Here is a 21,703-nt window from a genome sequence, read left to right as displayed (position 1 = left end):
AATGCAGTGGTTGCGTCCATCTTGTCTACCTCTGGTATCTAAAACTGTAGCACCAGGAAGTGAATCCCAGTGTATGGCCACGTTGAAAAAGTTTAATTGTCCTGTGTAAAACAGTATAAACTGTGAAATTTACTATAGTTTTCAAATAAATAGGATAAATTCCTTGCTGTCAGGTGATTATATGTAGCCCTAAACCCAGCTCTTTTTTTGGTGGATGTGAGATGTAGACTAACATACTACCACTTGGTCCCCTTGTTCAAACTGTCTTTCTTGATTTCACACTTAATTCCAGTGACTGGCATATCAGGTTGGATGGTACAGGCAAAAATATGCAAATGCTGAGAAGCTCGTGCCACTGATTAGTGGTTTTTAGATGAACGAACAGAACAACTATCCTGATTGTGTATTTTTAATATGGGATTGCATCAGTTCATTCAGTGTTGTTCTTTGGGGATTTGCTGCAGTGTATTGCTGGGCTCTAACATAATGTTCAATCATCTGTGGAAATTAGACTTGACTGTGGCTTTGTCTCTTCTTAGTAGTCCACTTTGCCCTTAGCTACTGATCACCATGCAGAGTGGGGAGAAAGGGATATCTGTACACTCGTGAAGCATCCTAATACACTCTTGTAGATTTCAAAGAACTACTCTAGGCTGGAGACTAAAGTGCCAGTTTAGGGCAAAATTTGTCATAGTCAAGGCAAGCAGCTGGGAAGTGATACCTCATCTAAGGTTTTCAGAGCTTATATCTAGCTGCAAAGACTGACTGAGGTTATAGTTGCCTTGCTGTTTAACAGCCAGGAAAAAATACTAATATCTGGAAAAACGAGTACATTTAAGGATTTCTGCTTTCAAGATTTCTACTTACCTAAGACTTCTTTTCCAAGTGTGCCTATTTGGGGCCAAATAAGGTCTTTAAATTGTGCCTTCTAGGAGGACAACTGGAATGAAACTAAAGTAATGGTTTTTATTTGATTTGCAGTAAAATTTTGGTTTTGTTTCCTGTCTCCTGTGGCTTTGTTTAGCAATACTTTCTAAATTTACTTTCATTAAAGAATTTCTCTTACCTGCTGATAAACATAGAGAAATTTCAATAAATCCTTTAAAGCTTGCTTCTGTCAAATTCAGTTGCCTGGGCATGTATAGCTGTCAGATAACTTGTGCTTTTTCCAGTCACATTTGCCATCTTGAACTCAGTTGTCACTGCTCTGCTTTGAATGATGTCAGTAGTTTTGCAGTCCCATTTTATTTTTGTCCAGCTTACGTAATTGGTTGTTGATATAAAAGCACAGAGTGGTAATGCTGAAGTACCTATGGGGACTGTTTTGTTTGGGTACTAGAATGTGAAGTGATACTAACTTTTGGTTTGCTTTTTCTGTAGGTGATGGTACAATGTTGTTGGCAGCCAGTAAGGTTTTTGATAAATTTAAACCAGTCATTGGAGTAAATACTGATCCTGAAAGGTAAAAACATATTTGGGAAAAAGTGCTTTATTTAATATCAGGCACAGTGTGCATTTGAGGCATGCCTGTAGTATTTGGCAGTGTAAATGTCTGTTTTAGTGGGCTCTAGATTTCAGGCTAACATGTTATTTTTTTAGAAAAGTTTCCACGATGAGTTACCCTGTCTCATCTGAGAAGACATTAAGCAGTATTGGATAAGCATGACTGTGTTAAGCTGAACTGTTTTCATGCACCAGTGTAACAGCACTTGCAGCTGGTTTACTTGTATTACTAACCAGAAGTTTGAGTCCAGGGATGGCAGTATAGAACCCAGACAGGAAGAGGGACTTCATAAAAGCAGCTAAGTGTGGTGCCTGAACAGAAGCTTTGTCTCTTTATGAAGCAGGTGGATCTGGTAGAGCCTCAGATGAAGAAGTTTGCTGTAGTTTCTTCATGTAAACCATGTCATACCTCAGAGGACACAGTCTCCTCAGCCAATTATTGGCACTTAGTTGTCCTATTATAAACTCCACACAAGTTGCATCCACCTGCCCAAATCAGTCTTACAGTTAGGTGGATGCAGTGTGTTAGTAATGACTGGTTGGTATAAGCTTCAAATGAATGGCAAATAAAACTCAGAATTCTCCAAGGGTCTGTCTGCTGGGAAGTCCAGATTTAGATTTCTACTTTTGATATTAACAGTTAATTTATTCTGCATTATCAAGCCTGAATAGCAGGGTTCAAATAACAAGTGCCTTCAAGTTATCAAATATCACTCATGAAAGGGGAGCAGTGGTTAGTCTTCTGGTTTTGACCAGAGAGATTCTTTTGATCTTAGGCATGTTGCTTACCTGTTTCGTATCAACTAAGTTGTGTAAAGGGAGGAAATTTACTTTCTCACTTGCCAGGTTTATTAAGCTTGAATTTCTTGCCCAGAGTGATGACAGGAACTATACATGTATTTATATATTCCTGCAGGATTACTAGATGAACAGACAGTTTTTAGGGGAAATGTAGGAGAAACAACCTTATTTTTAAAAGGTACCAAATCTTAACCGATATACTGTGTCGTTTTTTGTTACTAGATCTGAGGGTCACTTGTGCTTGCCTGTGAGATACACACGTTCATTTCCCGAAGCACTACAGAAGCTTTATCGTGGTGAGTTCAGGTAGGATTCACTGATCTTTGGTTTTCAAAAGCATAGTGGGATTGGAATAAAATACTTAATGAAGCATGTGCAATGCCTAAGGAGTAGGTGAAGCTTAGTAAAATCTTAATGCTTCAAATTGTGAATTTGGTGTACGTGTTTATTTACCATGTTGAAAATGAGTTTGTGGTCAAGACTGAGACTAGAATACAAAGGATATTGTATTCTCCAGCGAAAAGCGAAAAGTCTTCTGTTATGGCCTGCGGTAATTGATTTTCTTTTCTGACTTAGCAAATTCATAAATGAGGAACTGCATGCCTGTAAAGGGTACATTAGTTTACATGTTTTAAGACTGAAAAGCATATGTAGTACAGTGATGGTCATTAGAAGCTAATGAAACATATGCACTTAGGAAATGGTCAGTGTGTTGCATCTGGAGTTTTGGTGACTGAGGTAGAGTGGCTAAACTTTTGTTAACAGATGAGTGTAAGCCAAAGCTTTTCTTCATGCTGAAGAGAGCTTGATGTTTTCAATACTAGATATTCTTCAAATAGAAGAATCTCACTGGAATTAGGAAGAAACAAGCTGGATTTTAAAGGACAGACTAGGGAAGAGTTTTTTAATAATTATTTTAAGAGAGACATTGTTCTGTGGGGTAATAACTTTCCGGAATACTTTTAGGATGACAAACCATCAAACAGAAATCAGTCACCTGAAAATATATAGCAGTTGAGTTTTGCTTATACTTCTATCATATTAAATTTGTAGCTTGAAGTGTAACTATATTTTTTTTCATTGAAAAGTCTGAAATGAGGTGAATGCAGTCACCAGGACTGACAAATAACTGAAGAGGTTTCAATAGGTATTGCTAAATGAAAAGATACTTTCAAATAGCATATTCTGAGACTTAGAATACAGAAGCTTTTTACTCTCCATTATTCTAAGTCGCTTAAGTAAAACTCGTGCTCATGCAGATAACCCCCCCGATAATCTAGGCAATTTTGATGTTTTCTTGGAAGCAAAGTTATATTTTTATTGCCGACACTCCTGGTTTTGCCCATTATGGAGCTGAAGCCGCACCAATGTGAAAGAGAAAGGACCTTCCTAGTTCTTTTTCTGAAATAATATGAACTGTTATTCCTAAGAAAGAACCCAAGCAGGGGTTTCATTTGACGGCTCTCAGATTTATTTGGCCCCAGGAAAGTCTGGGTAGGTTACCAGGTGGGTAACTGAATCAGCTTGTCTGGAAGGACTTTTGGTGGCTTACAGTTGTATATGGATGGTGAAGTGCCAGAGACTGGAAAAGGGCAATTGTCTTTTCTTCTTACCCTTGAGGTGTCAGTCAGTGTAACAATCCATGTAAGCACTGACCTTGTAGTCCCATTAAAAAAGCAACATTATTGATTTATAAAGGACAAACCATATCAGATCACCCATGTTTCTTTTCTTGATGGTCAGTGGTGTAATAGGTTCTCAGAATAGGGGTGTAATAGGAATACAGTCCCATTTTCTAATTTTGTAGGGGATGTGACGTGTTCTAGTGTGAGCATTTTAAGGAGGCCAGTATAGTGATACTTACTGCAAGCTATCTGCCTGACTGCCTAAAACCGTTGATGCCTTAAGCCCCTAATGTTGTTTATTTTTCTAATATTTGTAAGACTTGTAAGTTTTATAAGTAACGGAAGTAGATTTTAAAAGCAGCAACCCCCCCCTCCTTTGTCCCTTGTCCCTTTCCCTTTCTCTAGCACCCTTGTTTACACATTCCTTAACCCTCTTACCCCATTCTATGCTCCCTATATCAATCCTACCCCTGAATATAGCAGAAATGTTTAGTCTTTTGTCAAGGCAAGGCCTAGATTGTTGGCAGAACAGCATATCAGGGCCTAAACCACAGAATACGGTCAAGAATTAGGTAACTATGTACCCTTTGTGCTCTGATGAAGAGGAAGGTGGGATGAACACGGGGTCCCAAAACCCCCAGACCCATTTCTCAGGGGGTGGACCCGGGGCAGACCAGAGTAAAGGCCACAGGGTGGACACATCTGGGATTGGATGGATGGTATTATAAAATGTAACATCTCAGGCACGGCCTGCGGGCCTCTTGTAACATCTTAGCCTTGGCAAAATAAACCCTTTCTTATCTCACCCCTAATTAACTGCTCTGGAGATTTTTTCAGCACCAAAATTTCACAGCAACACCATGCTTGGAATTTAAGGGCAGATAGGATGTGTTGAGTGAGGCTTTACAAAGATGACAGTGAGGAAAAACTACTCGTGTAGTCATATAAAGCATAAGTCTTCCATGTTGTAATTTCAGGAAAAGCTGGTGACTGTCCCCTGGATATCAAAAGTATGAATGGGGAAAAGATGTGCTCATAAAAATTCTTCTTGATTTGCTTTCTTAATCAAAACTATTACTATTTTGTTTTATGAAATCTCTAAACTGTAAGAGGAAAAAGGAATTGATATCTCTAAGGAAAAATAAAAAGATCTGAATGTTGTATCATGACTTTTATACTCTTCTCTTGCTTCAACTATATTCCTCTGAAGCATCCTAAATTCCTAGGCTAGGGGAGATAGTTAAAATAGCTTGTGGCCCTTATGTATAAAGGGGTGGATAGAGCTGCTTTTCTGGACATCTACAAACAAAATACATTAAAAATATGGCACATATTACTCTATACTTGAGAGCTATTTTATTCTCAAAATCCATGTGTCAGTCAGTCATTCAATCACAGGTTAGAATCACATGCCTAAAAAGATTTGTCATGTATATGTTTTTTTAGACTACTTTTGACCAATGTCCTTTTTACACATGCAAAAAACATTAGGTAGCAACTCGGGAAGTGTAAAGTGTTTACAGTTTAGTATGATTAACTTTCTAAATTTAGGAGTCGTGGTGGAAGCTATAAAATTTGAAATGTGACTGAATAATTCTCATTCTGTAATGAATTTTTCAGCTATTGATACCAACTTCTTTCTCCTGTCATAGGTGGCAGTGGCGGCAAAGAATCCGATTGTATCTCGAAGGAACTGGTATTAACCCAACCCCTGTAGATTTACATGAACAGCAGCTGAGCCAAGAGCAACACAGCAGGGCTCACATAAATGAAAGATTCCAGGATCAAGGTAGGTTAAAATCTTACAAGAATATAATCACTTTGCTATGATAACTTGAAAATACAGATTTGTAAGAGTTCAAGTATTTGAAATCTGGGTGCTGCATTTGAGAGACAGCTCTGATTAGCTGAAGACCCAGATTAATGTTTTTTAGAAGGGAGTATTTTTTTTGTAGATTCTGGACTGTACAATTAGAACCAGTTTTCAGTACCCACAGTTAATTTATGTAATGTCAAAATACCTGATCTTTTTTAAAATGCTGTCTCTTAGAATTACTATAACCACTTGAGTGTGTGTGTGTTTGTACACATGTACTCTTAACTTATTACTTCACAATAGAAAAAGCTGGTCTCAGTCTATCAGCAAGCAAATGAGAAGTTAGAAGTGAGATTCTTTTCCTGGGTAATTCCTTGGTTGTCAAACACCTTCAACTGTTTTTTTCATGATGGTTTGAGATGCATAATTGTCTGATTAACCTGTGTCCAGTACTGCATTTGCTCACTTAGAAGTCCTTGTCAACACAAAAATTTGTTAATCCCCCTTAATTAACTTACGATATGAAGTCTAATTCTTTGAACTTTATCAGAAATAGCTGTTAAGTCACTGTAACTTCTTGGCTGGAAGAGTAACTGACAGAAGAGAAGAATTCATTCTGTCTGGTTGCCCATGAGTTTTCAGGGAAAGCAATGTCTGAACCTAAAAGTCATTGCCTCACTGACCTTGGTTCAAATATTTGTTGTATCCAGTAAAGGACAGTGACTGGCTACAGCCTAAATCAATGAAAAATTGAGTCCTTGAAGACAGTGGAGCATTAGGTCTACAATACAAACCCATGCAGCAGAGTCTGTCCTCCAATGAGATGTGAATTTTTTCTAAAAATTTGGGTTGTAAACCTGTGATCCAAACTGTATTCAATATCTGCAGGATCTGACATTTCTGGTCCACATCTTTTACCCGTGAGAGCACTCAATGAAGTCTTCATTGGGGAATCTCTTTCATCCAGGTATGTTTAATTGTTTGTTGTTACAGCAAGGCACAATTGACTTAATTTCTTTTTATGAAATTGCACTGGACAACCAGTGATGGGATTTTACTGTCAAATTTCAGTTCTAGTCTATAGATATTTAACACTGATTGTATTATTGCAGATTACGAAGTGTATTTTCAGAGATGTAAATGCAGTGATGTTAATTTCTGGTTTTCTACCTCCTGTCTGGACATTCTTTAATTTTTCCTGGCTGTTTTCTTTCCCCTTTATTGAAGATTTAAATACCTATCCTTAAACTGCCTCCTCTCCCACATCTCTTGTAAAATATCTTTTGGTAAGCTTTTAGCATGACTAAGCAGAAATAGCTTTTAGCATGACCAAGTACTCTTTTTCCTGCCTTTCTATTCTTATAAGCAAAGCTATCAGCCTGCCTTTGGCAGAAGCTTTGTTATTGGGGGAAAACACTTATTCCTTGTGTTAAGAAACAAGTTTGTATCAGTTTGTGGTGCTGCCCTATCCAGGATAAATTTCACTGTCCTTTCTGTGCTGAAGATCAATGCATTTTTGGCAGCCAAACAAGAAGAAGGATATGGGTAACATGAGTGGGGGTCATGATAAAATAGATAAAACATTATCCTTGGTCAGGATTTGGCCAAACTTTCACTTGTATTTTATATCCCTTTTCCATTTATTGTTTATCTTAAAAAAAACCCCAAACAACAACAACAGAAAAACTGCTTTAGAGTGTAACAACTTCTTGTGTTGGTAAAGTGCCTGGGACACTGATTGCTGCGGGAAACAGTATAAGTGTTCCAGGAGTTCTTTATCTTTCATCCAGACTGCAGCCTCTGTCTGGCAGAAGGAATTAGTCTCAAGGAGATACAAATCTTGCTTTCTACTAAATCAAACCTAATTTTTTCAAGATTCTGAAAAGTTTCTTTAACAGACAGTGATAGAGGAACAAAAAGCTGTTTTCCAACACTTGGAGTGTCACAAGTAGTACATTGTGGTCTTTGGTTCCAGTGTTTTTGAGAACCATTGTGGGGAACACAATGCCTGTAGGAACTAATCTCTAGAAAGAAATACTGTGTTAATAGGACCTTACACTTGACGACTTAAATAATGATGTCACAGAGATGAGTCTTCTGTAAGGTTCAAATACACAGGTTTGCTGTTTATTAGGACAAAATGACTGGCAGCTTCTTCTAAGGTCTTATTCTGCATGTCCGTGAAGAAAACAAGGAAATAGAAGAAAAAAAAACAAACAGAAAACCTTTCATACCCACCTTGCAAAAATTATCTTAAACTGAATCAAACTGTACACCTGTGTTGATAATTTACTTCCAGTTCTTTCATCTCCCCATCTTCTCAAGAGTGATTACACAAAATACCCTTAGTTACTAAGAGGATAAACTGTTTGACATCAAACAGTCAACAGTTGTATTCCTAATGGATCCAGACCAAAATATTCTTCACCTAAAATAGCTCAGTAAGGTCCATTTACTAAGAAAGGTGAAAGTCAGTCGTGCACGACACAGTAAATGTGGTGTTTTTGTAAGAGGGTCCTACTAATCTGAAGAGTGTATCATACCATTTGCATTAGGCACTGTTTACATCAGCAACTTTAGTTCATAAATAAACTCTTGAATGTTCTGAAGCTTACAGAGAGAAACCCTCTGGCCCCTCTAGACCCAATACGAGCAATCCCCTGATACACGAACAGTAACATGCAGGACATGATTGTACCCCAAGACATAGTACATTTCTGTTTTAGGAAGAATTTGCCCTAGAGAGAAATATAAGCCTACTGATGGTTTTAAGCTGTTCCTGAACGAATGGATTTTTAATTATTGAAGTGAACAAGAATTCAGCTTCAAACCATGCTGTTACTTATATTGTAGTGCCTTACATCTTAGTGTTCCCTGACATAATTTAATGAGACCTAATGGTAGCATAAGCACAGTTTTTCAGTAGTGCAACAATTATGCAAGGAAGGTAATTATTTACAGTTTTATTTGTAAGTCCAGCAAATCCTACTTCTGTATACAAAGTGATTCCTAGATGAACCAAAACCATGAGGTGGTTTTATGCATAAATTAATATGAGAAGTGAATCAGTGAATCAGAAGTAGCTGTCAAATTGGAAACACTGTGCAAAGTCTGTGAAATTGTCATCCAGATTTGAAACTAGCCCCTCTAAACTGTTATGTGCCTGATAAGGCTGTGTGTTCTGTCTTATTCAGGGAGAACTTTAAGTCCTGCAAACCCAGTTTTAAATTCTCGCTTCATAGGGCCTCCTATTATGAAATATCAGTTGATGATGGTCCTTGGGAAAAACAGAAGAGTTCAGGGCTTAATGTGTGTACTGGAACAGGATCAAAAGCATGGTAAGTACATGTTGCTGCTTTGATATATCATTTCAGATAAGCTAGATGGACCTATTTTGCTTACGCATTTTGTCTGTGCTGGGACTGTTGGGCTGGGGGTAAGTCAGTGAATATCAAATATTCTCACTGTCAATATGGTTCAAATCTGTCTCGGCTTATCAGTACAGTAGAGCTCACATTACTTGTAGGTATGGAGAGAAGCACTGAAAGGGTGAGGAGCTGCAGCACTGACAGAAGTTTACCGTAGGTGTAATTTTGGTGAAAGATGTTGAATGCCACATGTGAAGATGAGTGATTGGGAGTGGTGAGGGAAGGAGATTCTGTTCTGACTTGCAGAGCATACTGGGATGATCTGTGAACTACTCTTGTTGACTAAAATGGAAATGCTTAGATGATGTAGCTTGGTAAACTTATAAAAATCTAAGCTCTAAGAAGAATGGGAAAACATGTAGTTGGAAGCAGTGTTAAGTTGTCTCTGGCACATCTACTGTCCATTCTCCTTTCGAGCCTCGTTTCTTTCATATTTAATTGACAGGGCACAATCTCTTTGCCAAAGTACTCTCCTTAAACAAAGATGACAATATCTACACAGAACTGTGCTAGCTTAATCAAAGGGGTAAATTATTTTAATTTCAGCTTAAACAAGCTGCAGTACTGCATGTAAGGCTAATCAACTTAGTTTTGAGATGTGAGAGACATGTACAGTGAAAGCTTTGAAATCTATTTGTGCTCATAGTTTAAAGTTGTACAATAGGCCCTGGATTTATGTGGCAGCTTAAGATGAACTACAACAGAAGCTTTTAATGAAATTCGAAAATGAATATTCATGCTGTAACCATGGTTACTGGGTTTTACTCTTCATTGTAATTCAGAATTTTGTATTCAGTCAGCATAACTTAGTCCTGGAGCCTGCCAAGAATGAAATTGGCAGACTGCTAAGGAAACTTTCCTAGTGTTCAGTACCTTGGGAAAGTACAGTCTTAATTCAATGCTGTTCTTAAGCATTTCATTTGCTTATACACTCTGTACTGAGCAATCTCAGAACCAGGGACCAAACTCTAGGATTGCTCCTGTCCATTGCTGCGTTGCTGGACTTCTCTAAACTGAGGCCAAGCCTCAGTGGAGTGATATCTTCCTTAGCCTGTGGTTTGGGGGCTCTCCTGGAATTTCAGGCCCCCTTGGACTGAGAGACATTTAAATGTCCAAGTGCTGTCTTTAGCTGCCGAAACTTGTGTAAAAGGACATCTAGTTGAGAGAGAGAAAAATTTCGAACTGTGCATCTCAGTTTCTTGCCAGCATCTGATCAGGCTTGCAGGTAGGCAGTACGTGTAAGAGAAGGAGCCTTGGACAGCCACGCTCAGCAGCTCTGCAGTCTGATAGGCTTTATGCTGACTTTTTCATCCAAATGTGTCAAATGCAGAAGTGTCTGATCTGACTGTCCCTTTTCTATATGCACCAGTTCCTATGAGATTCAAGCCCACACTTTAGGGTACAAACCAAGAGGCATAATATTTGTGAAGAAATGTTCGGTTCATAAATGAAAACTAACAGAGAGGATTAATTTGCAAGAGTTGGATATATGGGATAAGAACACACTGAATCTGTAGAACTGTCATGCTTCAGTTTTTTTAATGCAGACTTAAATCAGCAGTTACTGGGTTAAGGCAGGAGGATTACTGGTAAAGAGACTACACCCCATGTATCATGCTCTTTCCTGAAGACTTCAGGTAGTGGATTTTTAAGGTTTGCAAAGCCACAGGTAGATGCCAAACCAAGAGTTAATTTAAGACTTTTTTTTGGAAGAAACTGATATCACACTTAATCTCATTGTTTGTTTGTTTTTCCCAAATGTTGAACATAGTTCTTTGTCTGTATGCAAAATTTTTAGGGTTTTTTTGCTTTGTTTTTCTCCCAAGTTGTACTGCTCAGCAAACAAGACTTCTACTTCTCTGTCTAGGTCCTATAATATTAACAAGGTTGCACATCAAGCTGTTGAAGAGATCCTTAAGATCGGTGAGTGAATAGTGTGGCATTATTAGCCAAGTTTATATAAACATACTCTTACCTAATTGGGGCTCTTGCTCTTGACTCAACAGCAAAAAAGCGTGGAAGTTTGGATATGCCATTGAACACGGACTTAGTGCAAAAAGGTCAGTGAAAAAGGCAAGATTTCTTTAAAGTGTCTTAACTTTCACCAGTTCATTTTGTTTGTACTCTTAATACTGAGCACTGCTTTCAGTATTCTAGCGCTCCTTCAATAAGAATATTCTTTTTTGCAAACATTATTTAGGCACATTTGGCAAAAAATTTCTTACTTGATATGAAAACACTTATTTAGGTTTCTGTATATATAGAGATCTTCACGAGAATTTCAGTTCTCCTAAGATTTGAAACACTTTATTTAATACACATATTGAAACACAACCTGAAGAGGGCTGTTAAGTGTTCATCATGCAGCAGAACTGAAAGGAATATTCTGTAAAAGTAGGGGGTTTTCTGCCTGTGAAGACTATTAAACATCTGTCAAGACTCAATATTCCCTTTTAGTAGAGAAGCCACTCTTTCCTGGAGGAGTGGGTGTTTCTGAGAGTAACTAATTTTCCCTGGAAAACCTAATGGCTGATTTCTCTGTTTACAGTAACAAATGATTTCAATGAGTCTCTGCTCTACAGTCCAGAGGAACCAAAGATGTTTTTCAGTGTTCGAGAACCTATTGTAAACAGGGTTTTTTCAAGTAGCCGTCAGCGTGGCTTCTCTTCAAAGTAAGTATTGGCTGCAGCATTGAAGAGTTATTTCATTCTGTGTATGTCAAAAAGTATGAGTAATCCAGGACTTTCCCTTGGAAGTGTTTCAACATCCAGTTTGTGTTTTGAGTGGCTTGAGCATTGTTCTCATAACAGCAGGAGGAAAATGTTTCCTAGTTGTGTTATGCCTATTTAATGTTTGATCCATCCACAGTCTTACAGAATAAAAGGACTTTGCTGTGCTCAGTTTTGAGTGTGTGCCATTTCCCTCACTATGAGACACAGGCACTGACAAACAGGAGTGATTTCAGGAAAGGGCCACTGAGAGAATGAGGAGGCCAGAACACACCATGTGTGTGTAAAGGAGAGACTCAAAGGGTGCTTTTGTGTGGCCTGGAGGAGGCAAGACTGAGCCAGGAGGAGCCAGTGGCTGTCTTCAGCTGCCAGAGGATGGTTACAGAGGAGACTGAGTTAAACTCTTTTCAGAGCAGAATGTGAGGCAACAGTCATGATTTTATAGGATGTAAGATTCTGATAAAAAAAGAAGAAATAATTTTCACAGAGCGAATAGTCAGGTGATAGAACAGGTTGTCCAGAAGTTGTGCTATCACTGTCCCTGGAGACACTCAAAACTTGACTGGGCAAGGCCCTAAGCAACCTAACCTGTCTTTGAAGTAAAGCCTGCTTTGAGTAGAAGGTTGCCCTTCCAAACTGAATTATTTGATAATGAATCATTTTAACTAAGGGCACTTGTGCCAGTGGAGGTTTAGATTGAATATTAGGAAAATTTTCTTCACAGAAAGGGCTGTCAAGCACTGGAAATTAGTACAGTGAAGTAGCTGCCCAGTGAAGTAGTGGAATCATCTTCCCTGGAAGGGGATCATCATCCCTGGAATTATTTAAAAAACACTTAGGGCCATATTTTTAGTGGTGGGCTTGGTAGTGTTAGTTTAATGCTTGGACTTAATAATTTTACATGTCTTTGCCAATCTAAAGATTCTATGATTTTTGTGAAGCTTGCCACAATTAAATACAAAAATGTACAACTGTTAGTTTTATGTTCAGAATAACTGAACATATAAACAATAACACAAACAATTGAAACCAATACAGTATTTCAGTATTAATTAAATATTAATTCAACCTTTTATATCAAAACAAATGTCTAAAGGAGCTCTGACCCGATGGGGACCCAAATTCTTCTCTTTTTGAGCCAGTGTTACAACAACATTGTATGACCAAGTCATAAAGGTATTCATATTTCTGGAAGATGTGTCTTCCTGAAAATCTAAGTCACTGCATAATTGTTGATTAAACTTTGGATATCAGAACATTGTACAGACCAAGAACTCATTACTTGATAGTGTTCTTTTTTTCTGTATGAAGGGATAAATTTCAATGGTTAATTTTCCTTTAAAGGTAGGTGATGACAAAGGTGGTTAGTAGCTTTATTCTATCTTGTCTGGTTCTGAGAGAGGCCTTAAATTTTATAAGCTTAAATTTCTTAGCTTTAAGGTAGTGTAGTCAGACTAATATTGACAGCAGTATGCTGCAATACCTATTCATGAAGTTGTCTGACAAGCATTCTGACCTTCACCTTTTGTCTTTGAAATTACTTTCCCTTTTCTCTGAATGATTCATGTAACAAAACAGACTATATTAACTGACTATCAAGCATTGCTAGTTGAAACTGTATGTTTCACTTAACATGAAGACAATGCGTTAGAATCATAAATTAATTGAAAAGTTTTCTGTGAAGATTAAAGTAGATCATGATTAAATGGGATCATCAGTAGCTTTCTTTTAAAAAAATATACCTAAACTGCAGCTTTCAACACCAAATATTAAGTTATAGGCTGTTCTCAGACTCTGGGAGCAATTATTTGAACAAGTCTTTCAGTTCTCCCTGGACTCTTTGCTACATCCACACAAAGCAGAGATAACTGGGGGTGGTTCTAGTGCTTGGTACCGTGCTAAATGGTTCTCTAAGTATGTGATTAAGCATTTACTGGCCCACACAAAAGAAGGGCCAAAAACCAGTCTTATTATTGAGTGCTTCTGTGAAATACTTAAATATTTGAGCTGTTTTGTGAAAACTGAATTGTTGGGTTTTTGCAGAGTCTGTGTCCGTTCCCGCTGTTGGGATGCCTGTATGGTTGTGGATGGAGGAACATCTTTTGAGTTTAATGATGGGGCGATAGCGTCGATACTGATTGACACACAGGATGCACTGTGCACTGTTCTGCTGGAAGAATGAAGGACCCTCGTGTCTTCTGCTGAAACATTTATGGATCCATAGAGGGAAACCATGGGGATATCACAATGCTGCATTATACTGGATGTTGGCTTTTTCAGATGCAAGAGCATTTAGAGGAAGCTTGAAATGCTTTTCATTCCTTTGGGTTGGGGAAACATTAGCCTGATATTTAAGCTGTTTTTGCATCTGGTGTAAAAGAAATGTATCTGAAGTGTTACCTCTAACTTCAGTGAAAATTGACATTTTAACCTGTAAGGCAAACATGAAAGAACAGCCTTTTAAACACAGGTAGTTGGGTTCAAGTATTAAGTCAGTAGCATTAAATATTCAGATGTACAGTTTTTTAGTAACAGTCTGGGACTGAAACTAAGTACCTTCATACATACACTTTTGTAGAAAAGTTGACTGTTGATCTAGCAATTTGATGCAAGGATATATAGGTTTTGGTAAACCATGATGTTGATGTAATAGAAATGGAAACACAAACCTTTTGTATGCTTTTCAAAAATTGTACAACTTTGTAGTTTCATACAATTTGTGGCAATTTTTTTTTTTTGTTCTTCCAGTATTTTTTCTACTTTGTAGGCTTACATCAGAAGTAAAAGTCTGAATCTTGAATGAGGTAGCTTTTACTTTTTCTGTCTGGCTAGAGAGGGACTTGAAACCCAGAGGTTTTCTTAAGCCCTTCAACGGGAATTTACAAATTATAGAAATCATGTTGAAGTAAGATAGATTCCTTCACTGAGTGGATTAACTGGCAAACAGGTGTTCAGTCACACTAGTGCATGTAGGTGGCTATCATTAAGAAAGATATTTGGCCTTATTAAGTTAAATAGTTTGAAATATTAGGTTATGAATTTCTTATAATGGAAGAAGAATGAGATATCCTGTGTACTAGGAGTTGGAGCACAAGTTAATACCTATGTCTTCCAGTTTTCTCACCATATGTTTTTACCTTCCTCAGAAAGTTCCAATCCTGTGCTGAATTCTACTGATATTTAACTGGCAACAAATGAATTTTACATGTACTCTGCTCATGTTAGGTAAGCAAGTTGATAATAGAAAAACAAAGTTCTGATTATAGAAGAGGAAGTGACTTTTTGAATAATGTTTTGGAGAAACTGTAAACTGTGACTGCCTTTTAAATCTGTGCTGATAATTGCATAGAAGAGAGGGCAGAATTTGACAAAGTTAATATTCCTACAGCATGAACTCTTCTACTACATGACTTGAAAAAAGTATGTTTTGTCCTGTCTACTACAGATTAGCTTCCAAAAGTGAGTTTTCTTTAAACTGCTTTTGAACGGAGAGACTTCTGTAACAGATGTTCTCAGGTCTAATGGAAATGTTCTCCATTGTGGCCAATCAGTATATTTACTGCCACTTGCAAAACGTGAACTGCTCTTTATAGGTGGAGGAAGTAGATAAAGGATTTTTTCTTCTATGACTTGAGTGAATACAAAATGAAAACATACTTTAGAGGAAATTGATTTGACCATTCAGTTCTAGGAAAATGTGATACTGATGGAGATTTCTGAATAAGCTATCACTGTTTGTGTACATTTTACCTTTTAAGTGTGTTGCAAAGTGAGTTATTTACACTGTTTGGCTATCATGATTGCACAGCCAGAGGGGAAAAAAAAGTAGCCAAATAAGTTTTCAAAACTTGGTAAGTTCAGGAGCTATCAGAATAAAGCCTTTAATGTCTAAAAAAAATCTGCAAAACTTGTCTAAAGGTAAAGATGCAAAAGACTAATCTTTCTAAGGTTGTGTGCACACAAACTAGGGCGTTTTAGTTGTCACTCCATCAGTAACCAGTTAAGGATGGTTTATGTGCCTCTACCTAGTACACCAGTCAATATTCTGTTAAACCCCCAAACCCACCAATGCCATTAATGCTAATTTATTACTTCCTACGACTTTGCCACTGTTAGATCAGATTTAGGTATTGAACACCTGCATAGACAAATTATGTCAGAAATGTCATCCCCTGCTTATTTAGGTATTTGTGTGCTGTAATGTTTTAATGGAGACTGATTAGTCTGATCAGTAAGCATACCTCTTAAACACGCCTGCCATTCCTTATTATGAATGTCAAGACTAAAAGACAATGTTTTCAGGCCTGACAGATCCAACTTATGATCTGGTTTAGGACTTAGTAAGTTTTCACAAATTCCTAACTTAGTGAAATGGAAGCCTGACTTACTCATGAGTGGCCTCTACTGGTTTTGTCTATAATTTAATTGCACTTCTGTTGAAGCATTTACTGGTGAATGCTTAAGTTAATTAGGATAATTCAGAAATTTATAATAAATGAGAAGCAGCTACCTTTTTTATTGAAGAACTGTAGAATACTTTTTAAGGATCCTTTATTGCAAGGGATTACAGTACAATTTACCTGGCAGACAGTATTCCATGACAGGACAGAGTATTGGTTTAACACTGATTTAATCTGCATGGACTGGCGGTGATCTTTGCACCTCTTCTACCTGCTGAGTCAAATCCATGGTCTTTTCATTTAGTGCCAGTCCACATGGTGTTCTGCTAAACTAGACCTGTCATTCTTTGCCTTTTTTTTTTCTTCTCTCCACGTGGTGTTTATACATTATGTAATAAAAATGAAAAGGTTAATTGATAAATGAAGCTCTCCTGTGCCTTATTTCGACTTTCAAAAGTGTTTCATGCACTCAGCTTCTTCTGTTATTGTTCAGGTTCTTTTAGTGGTTTGTAAGCCTTCATGCTTTTAGGTATAATGCAGAGACTGCTATGTAGTAGTTTTTGGTATGAATTGCACAAGAGAGAAAATAAATTAATAAGAGGTCAGTGGTGCACCTTAACCCCAGGGACTTCCACTGTGTGTCTGCTACAGCTGCCACCGTAACCAACAGATGGGTGACAGTCCAACACTGAACCTGGTAGCTGAAAGTAGTTCAGGACTATTCCATCTAGCTAAACCCATACTCCTGTCCCAATTCTGTAGATGGTTTTAAAGCACAGTCTAGTAAATGCTAAATGTATTCATGATAACACCATGTTTACACATTGGTTGGGTAAATTCCCCTCTTTGTAACCCTTTACACAAAGTTGGGGGGAAATTAGGGAAAGCATTCTCCCATTAATCAGTCATTTTGTACAACATAGCAATTTCTTAGATCTTTATTAAATGCAACAGAAGGTGCATGGAGTTACATTGTGCACAGGGAGAAGTATTTATGGTAGTGCTAAGCTGCATAGATTAACTTTTTTCCTTGAAGTAATTTAAGGCTTAAAACTAAGGCAGTAAATGGTGAAGCAGTAGAATATCCAAATCCCCTTACTTCTCCAGTTTTCACAAGGTATGTTGCCCATTAACATCTTTGTAAGGGACACAAGCCCATTAAAGAATCAACTGTTACTTACCTTAAACTGAATAAAAACCAAAACAAAACAGATTAGCATGATAATGTGTTTTATTTACTGTACTCTAGAAAGTCAAATTAAATATCAAATTCTAGTACTCATACAATCTTCCCACAGTAAGTAAGGTGTTCTGCATCACCAGATAATTAATACCTGAATGCTTTTCTTCAGACTGCAGTAGGAAAAACTGTACCTACGCAACAGCCCTGCAGTAATGCCGTAGGCTACTCTTAAACATCCATTAATAAATTCACCTGCTTGCTGACTGCATTCATGTGAAAAAAACCAGCATATTTATGCCCTACACAGAGGGTCCAAGTTTTGTCCTAGAACTTATCAGATAGAACACCTTTTGGAACATTCTAGCCTGAAGCACAAGGACCCTAATAATAGATGCAGATGAAAGTTTCAGTTAAGGTCATTACTTGTCCCTATCCTTTTATTTGGTTTGGTTTTTTTAAATTTTTTTGGACAGTTACTCAGCTTTTTCTGTGACTTTAAAAAAAAAAAATCCACACTAGACAACAGTGGTTAGTGATACAGATACAAAAAGTGAAGTGCTACTACAAACATAAACTATTACAAAAGAAAATTGATGTTTCTTGCTAGCACCAAAGCATCTCTTCCCTCCAGCATTCTTATGCTGCAGTTCCATGTTTTGGTTTTTTGGTCATATCTAGAACCATTTGGGCCCTCCTCCTGCAATATTTTTACCACTGTATCAGTTGCAGTTGAAAGATCTTGTTCTTTGGAGGAAATTTTATCTGAGATCAGACTCACAGAAGCTACACTAAGGTTCTGTAACATTTAATCAGAAAACCTAGCACTACCACATCAAACCAGCATGGATAACCAACATCTATTTTTACAGATGCTAATTCTGAATGGGCTTCTCAGACTGTATTTTGCTAGCGGTGCACAATACTGAAGACAAAAGTATCATTTGTGGCCTGCTAAGTAAAAACTTTACTGTAGCTCCTTTATGCTGCCTCCTAACTTGTACGGTATTGAGCTCTCTTAGCTGCTTTAGTGTAGACATCCCCAAGTTACTGTTTTCAAGTTTGATTAATTCAGACTCAGTCCTCTGTTATGCTCAGAGCTTCTCATCTTACTGTGCATTTTGTTCAATTAAGTAGTTGAATAGGTTTAATATCTTATTCACTTTGAGCTCTGCAAATTCCTTTATAAACCTTATTAAGATACCTAGCACCTCTGCAAGCTGTTCCAGGAGTTAAGGAACAGCTTGCAAAGGTTATCTAAGAGGAATTAACTCTTCCAGGAGTTAACTGGAAGTTTTTCAAAGATCCCCTGTATAAAGAAAAAAAAAAAAGCCTGAAAAATTCTACAATTGCTCACAGATCATCAGATCTCTAAAGGCCTGAAGTACAAACAATGCTAAAAAATACTATGAAACATCATTAAGGTGTAAGACCAAATTAGAATGCTTTTTACAATAACAGTACTATGATTAAAGGTGCTCCAGCACTTTGTTTCTTAAGGAGCTTCAATGCACAGTGTGTCCATTGCATCCAGTGCACTGTACATATCATAAGAAATTAGGATTTCTCAGTGTCAATCTGCATTTGATTCCCCAAATCTCATGGTCCTTTTTGCTGCCAACAGTTGGCCTTGCAATGGGTGTAAAGTGTGAACGATTGATCTTCACTGCAGGCAGTGCCTCCTCTAGGAGCTGCAGGGAGCTGTCAGTCACTATCCCAAACACCTGAAGAGTCTTCAACGTTTGAATTTCACCAAGTTCTCTAGAAAAATATGAAATTAATCATGAAACTAAAAACATTTTTTTTCTTTTTTTCAGTCTGTACCCAAGCTAGAGAACACCATTTCTGCTAATTTTTAGAAGAGGGTAACTACTTAAACACATTTAATTGAAACTAGTTCTCTGTCCTGATACTTCATGAAACTGGATGAATATATTATTTTTTGCTGATCTCTCTCTCACAGATTGAAAACCAACTGGTTCTTCCCCTTTTATTTCCTTGGACTTAACAATTTAGAACAAGTGGAAGAAATTGCCCCAGATGAAGTTTCAGGGTATGGTTCAGAGGAAATAAAGCCCCTAGGTACTATCAGTTTCCAATTTGTGGCAATGTTTTGGTACGTATCCAGCCCTGGCTTGATTGCTTTACATTTTCCCTATCATTATATGAACTGTGTATCTTACTGGACAAAGTCAAAAGGCTCAGGCACACGCTGCTACAGGAAAGGTTCTTCAGATGCATATTTTTAATAGTCTTGTTCCACTCACAATCTTTTTTCTTGTTGTTGACCATCCTTTGGATTGACATCCTTCCTTAAAGTATTGAGATTGAAAGCTTCCATGCTAATAAAAGGCAGGAAAACCCCCACAAACAAGTAACTAAGTGTTTCAGCTGCAATCAATAACTAATAAAGGTGCTCACAAAAATATACAGAGGTTAGCTAGTCAACAGGTACTGTCAACTCTGCCAGCTTTTCCAAATCTTGCTGCATAGTCGGAAGTCCAGGACTGACATCAATACTGGTCACTGGCAGGACTGGAAACTCCAGTTCCAGTAATGAGTAACATTGGTAGAATGCCACTAATGCATGCATGGAGCAGCCAGTTCCATGAGTGCAGACTGATATCACTGAGAGATTATCTCAGACACCTTTGTTTCCAGTCTGGATTCTCAAAAGGTACATGCTCTAGCAGACCTAGAGCTATAGCAGCTATCCATGCTATAGCAGCTTATTTTATCTCAGTTTTATTCACAATTCCTCACACCAGTAAGCTTTTCAAAACAGTACGTGCAATTCTAAACCTAAAATAAAGCAAGTTTAAATGAACTTACCCTCTGCATGAGTAGCAAACCAAAACTATTCGGAGATTACTTACATCAAGGCAGCAGGTGATATCTGATAACATCGACTAAGACAAAGATGTTGGAGGAACATGAGTCGCCGAAAATACTGGAAGCACTCAGGCTTTAACATCATGCTGTCACTGTACAGAAGAGCACATTAAATAAAGGCTGAGGTATAAAGCAGCAGTAAATTTGGTATTTCCAAAATTCAGGCCAAGAAATTTAATAAACATCAACTTCTATCACTAAAGTATGTTTTTGCTCAATATAGAAGCAACCCATCTCTAGTGTATACGTGCTGTGAGGGGAGGAATTTTGATTATCACTGAAGGGCAAGTGAAGCAGAAGTTTCTCTTCACACAGATACTCTGCAGAAGAACTCCTGCCAAGAATAGACAAGTTCTTCACAGAGAGATTTCAAAATACTGTCATTGACTAGGTCAAAACCAAAATACACCCTTCTTTTTACTGTTATGTAGCCAAGTAACTAATTTATATCAGAGAAGAATTAAACTCTCTCTAGGATGCTTGGCTCATAAACTGTAGGCATCTAAATGCTTTCCTCCATTCCACCTATCAACTACCCTCACTTGCTAGTTAATAAATCCTGTAGGTATATAATATTTATGATGAGATAGCAAAGAAATCTTCAAGTTAGTTACCTACTCCAGATTAGGTCATGCCAGATAGCAAATCTTTTGTAGTTTTAGCCTAGGTAGTATTTTCTGGTTGTGCAGTGCTGTGCAATCACATATTACTGCTAATCCCCTGAGCCATAAGGATGTAAGGACTAGCTGCACAGATCTTACCTGAGATCTAAATGGACAAGAAAAGGACATCTTTCCACCAGTGTTTTCACATCTGAAAAGAATCACACAGAGTCAGTCCACCTTTCAGTAACAAGATGAACACGCTTTATACAGCCTACTCACTTCCATTTATGTTCATTTGTATCTTCTCTACTAGAACCCCACAACTAAAGCTCAACTTTTTGTTTAAAAGATTCGTGCTTAATACAGCATACAGACTGCCTATCAAGATACCTTACATGGACTTCTTTTAATCCTCAGCAAAGCAGACACATTTAGTTCAATGAAGTGTCCCTAAAAGTCAGTTGCACCACCAACTCAGCAAGGGAGTAATTAAAGTGATATTTCTGTGAAATCTACCAAGACATAGTAATGGTGAGATGCTGGAAATAATTACATGTAGTGAAAAAGTAACAGAAATTTTCCACACATCAAATACCCTTTCAGAGCATCAAGTTTAGGCATCCTTATTTTTACCTACAGAAAGTTCTTTCCTCATGACAAAATTATAGTTTTCCTGATTGTAGTGGTTTGAATTTTGTTTTCCCCCAGAAGCTAAGAAAAAGTG

At 37.6% G+C, this 21,703-nt stretch overlaps 2 protein-coding genes across 4 annotated transcripts in view; one reads left to right on the top strand and one right to left on the bottom strand.

Annotated features, from left to right (window-relative positions):
* NADK2 (NAD kinase 2, mitochondrial) overlaps nt 1–16,723 on the top strand; it is a 31,911-nt gene extending 15,188 nt beyond the window's left edge. The window contains exons 4-12 of one of the 2 annotated variants that reach the window (XM_064642746.1): nt 1,381–1,462; nt 2,527–2,610; nt 5,582–5,718; nt 6,634–6,712; nt 8,988–9,083; nt 11,041–11,096; nt 11,180–11,233; nt 11,722–11,845; nt 13,946–16,723. In XM_064642746.1, coding sequence (XP_064498816.1) covers nt 1,381–1,462; nt 2,527–2,610; nt 5,582–5,718; nt 6,634–6,712; nt 8,988–9,083; nt 11,041–11,096; nt 11,180–11,233; nt 11,722–11,845; nt 13,946–14,084 — 851 coding nt within the window. In that variant the 3' untranslated portion in view covers nt 14,085–16,723. Of the gene's footprint in view, nt 1–1,380; nt 1,463–2,526; nt 2,611–5,581; nt 5,719–6,633; nt 6,713–8,939; nt 9,084–11,040; nt 11,097–11,179; nt 11,234–11,721; nt 11,846–13,945 lie in introns of both variants that reach the window. The other variant, XM_064642747.1, reaches the window with a different exon arrangement.
* The window catches only part of SKP2 (S-phase kinase associated protein 2), a 44,500-nt gene that overhangs the window by 10,522 nt on the left and 12,275 nt on the right, over nt 1–21,703 (bottom strand). Inside the window, exons 8-10 of one of the 2 annotated variants that reach the window (XM_064642744.1) lie at nt 21,136–21,187; nt 20,359–20,466; nt 17,225–19,243 (exon numbers count right to left, since the gene is read on the bottom strand). In XM_064642744.1, coding sequence (XP_064498814.1) covers nt 19,030–19,243; nt 20,359–20,466; nt 21,136–21,187 — 374 coding nt within the window. In that variant the 3' untranslated portion in view covers nt 17,225–19,029. Of the gene's footprint in view, nt 1–17,224; nt 19,244–20,358; nt 20,467–21,135; nt 21,188–21,703 lie in introns of those variants that run through there. The other variant, XM_064642745.1, reaches the window with a different exon arrangement.

This window comes from Pseudopipra pipra, chromosome Z (assembly GCF_036250125.1).
Source record: "Pseudopipra pipra isolate bDixPip1 chromosome Z, bDixPip1.hap1, whole genome shotgun sequence".
Classification (NCBI taxonomy): Eukaryota; Metazoa; Chordata; class Aves; order Passeriformes; family Pipridae; genus Pseudopipra; species Pseudopipra pipra.
The sequence above is the reverse complement of the archived record's forward strand: the minus strand, read 5'-3'. Positions and strand labels throughout refer to the sequence as shown.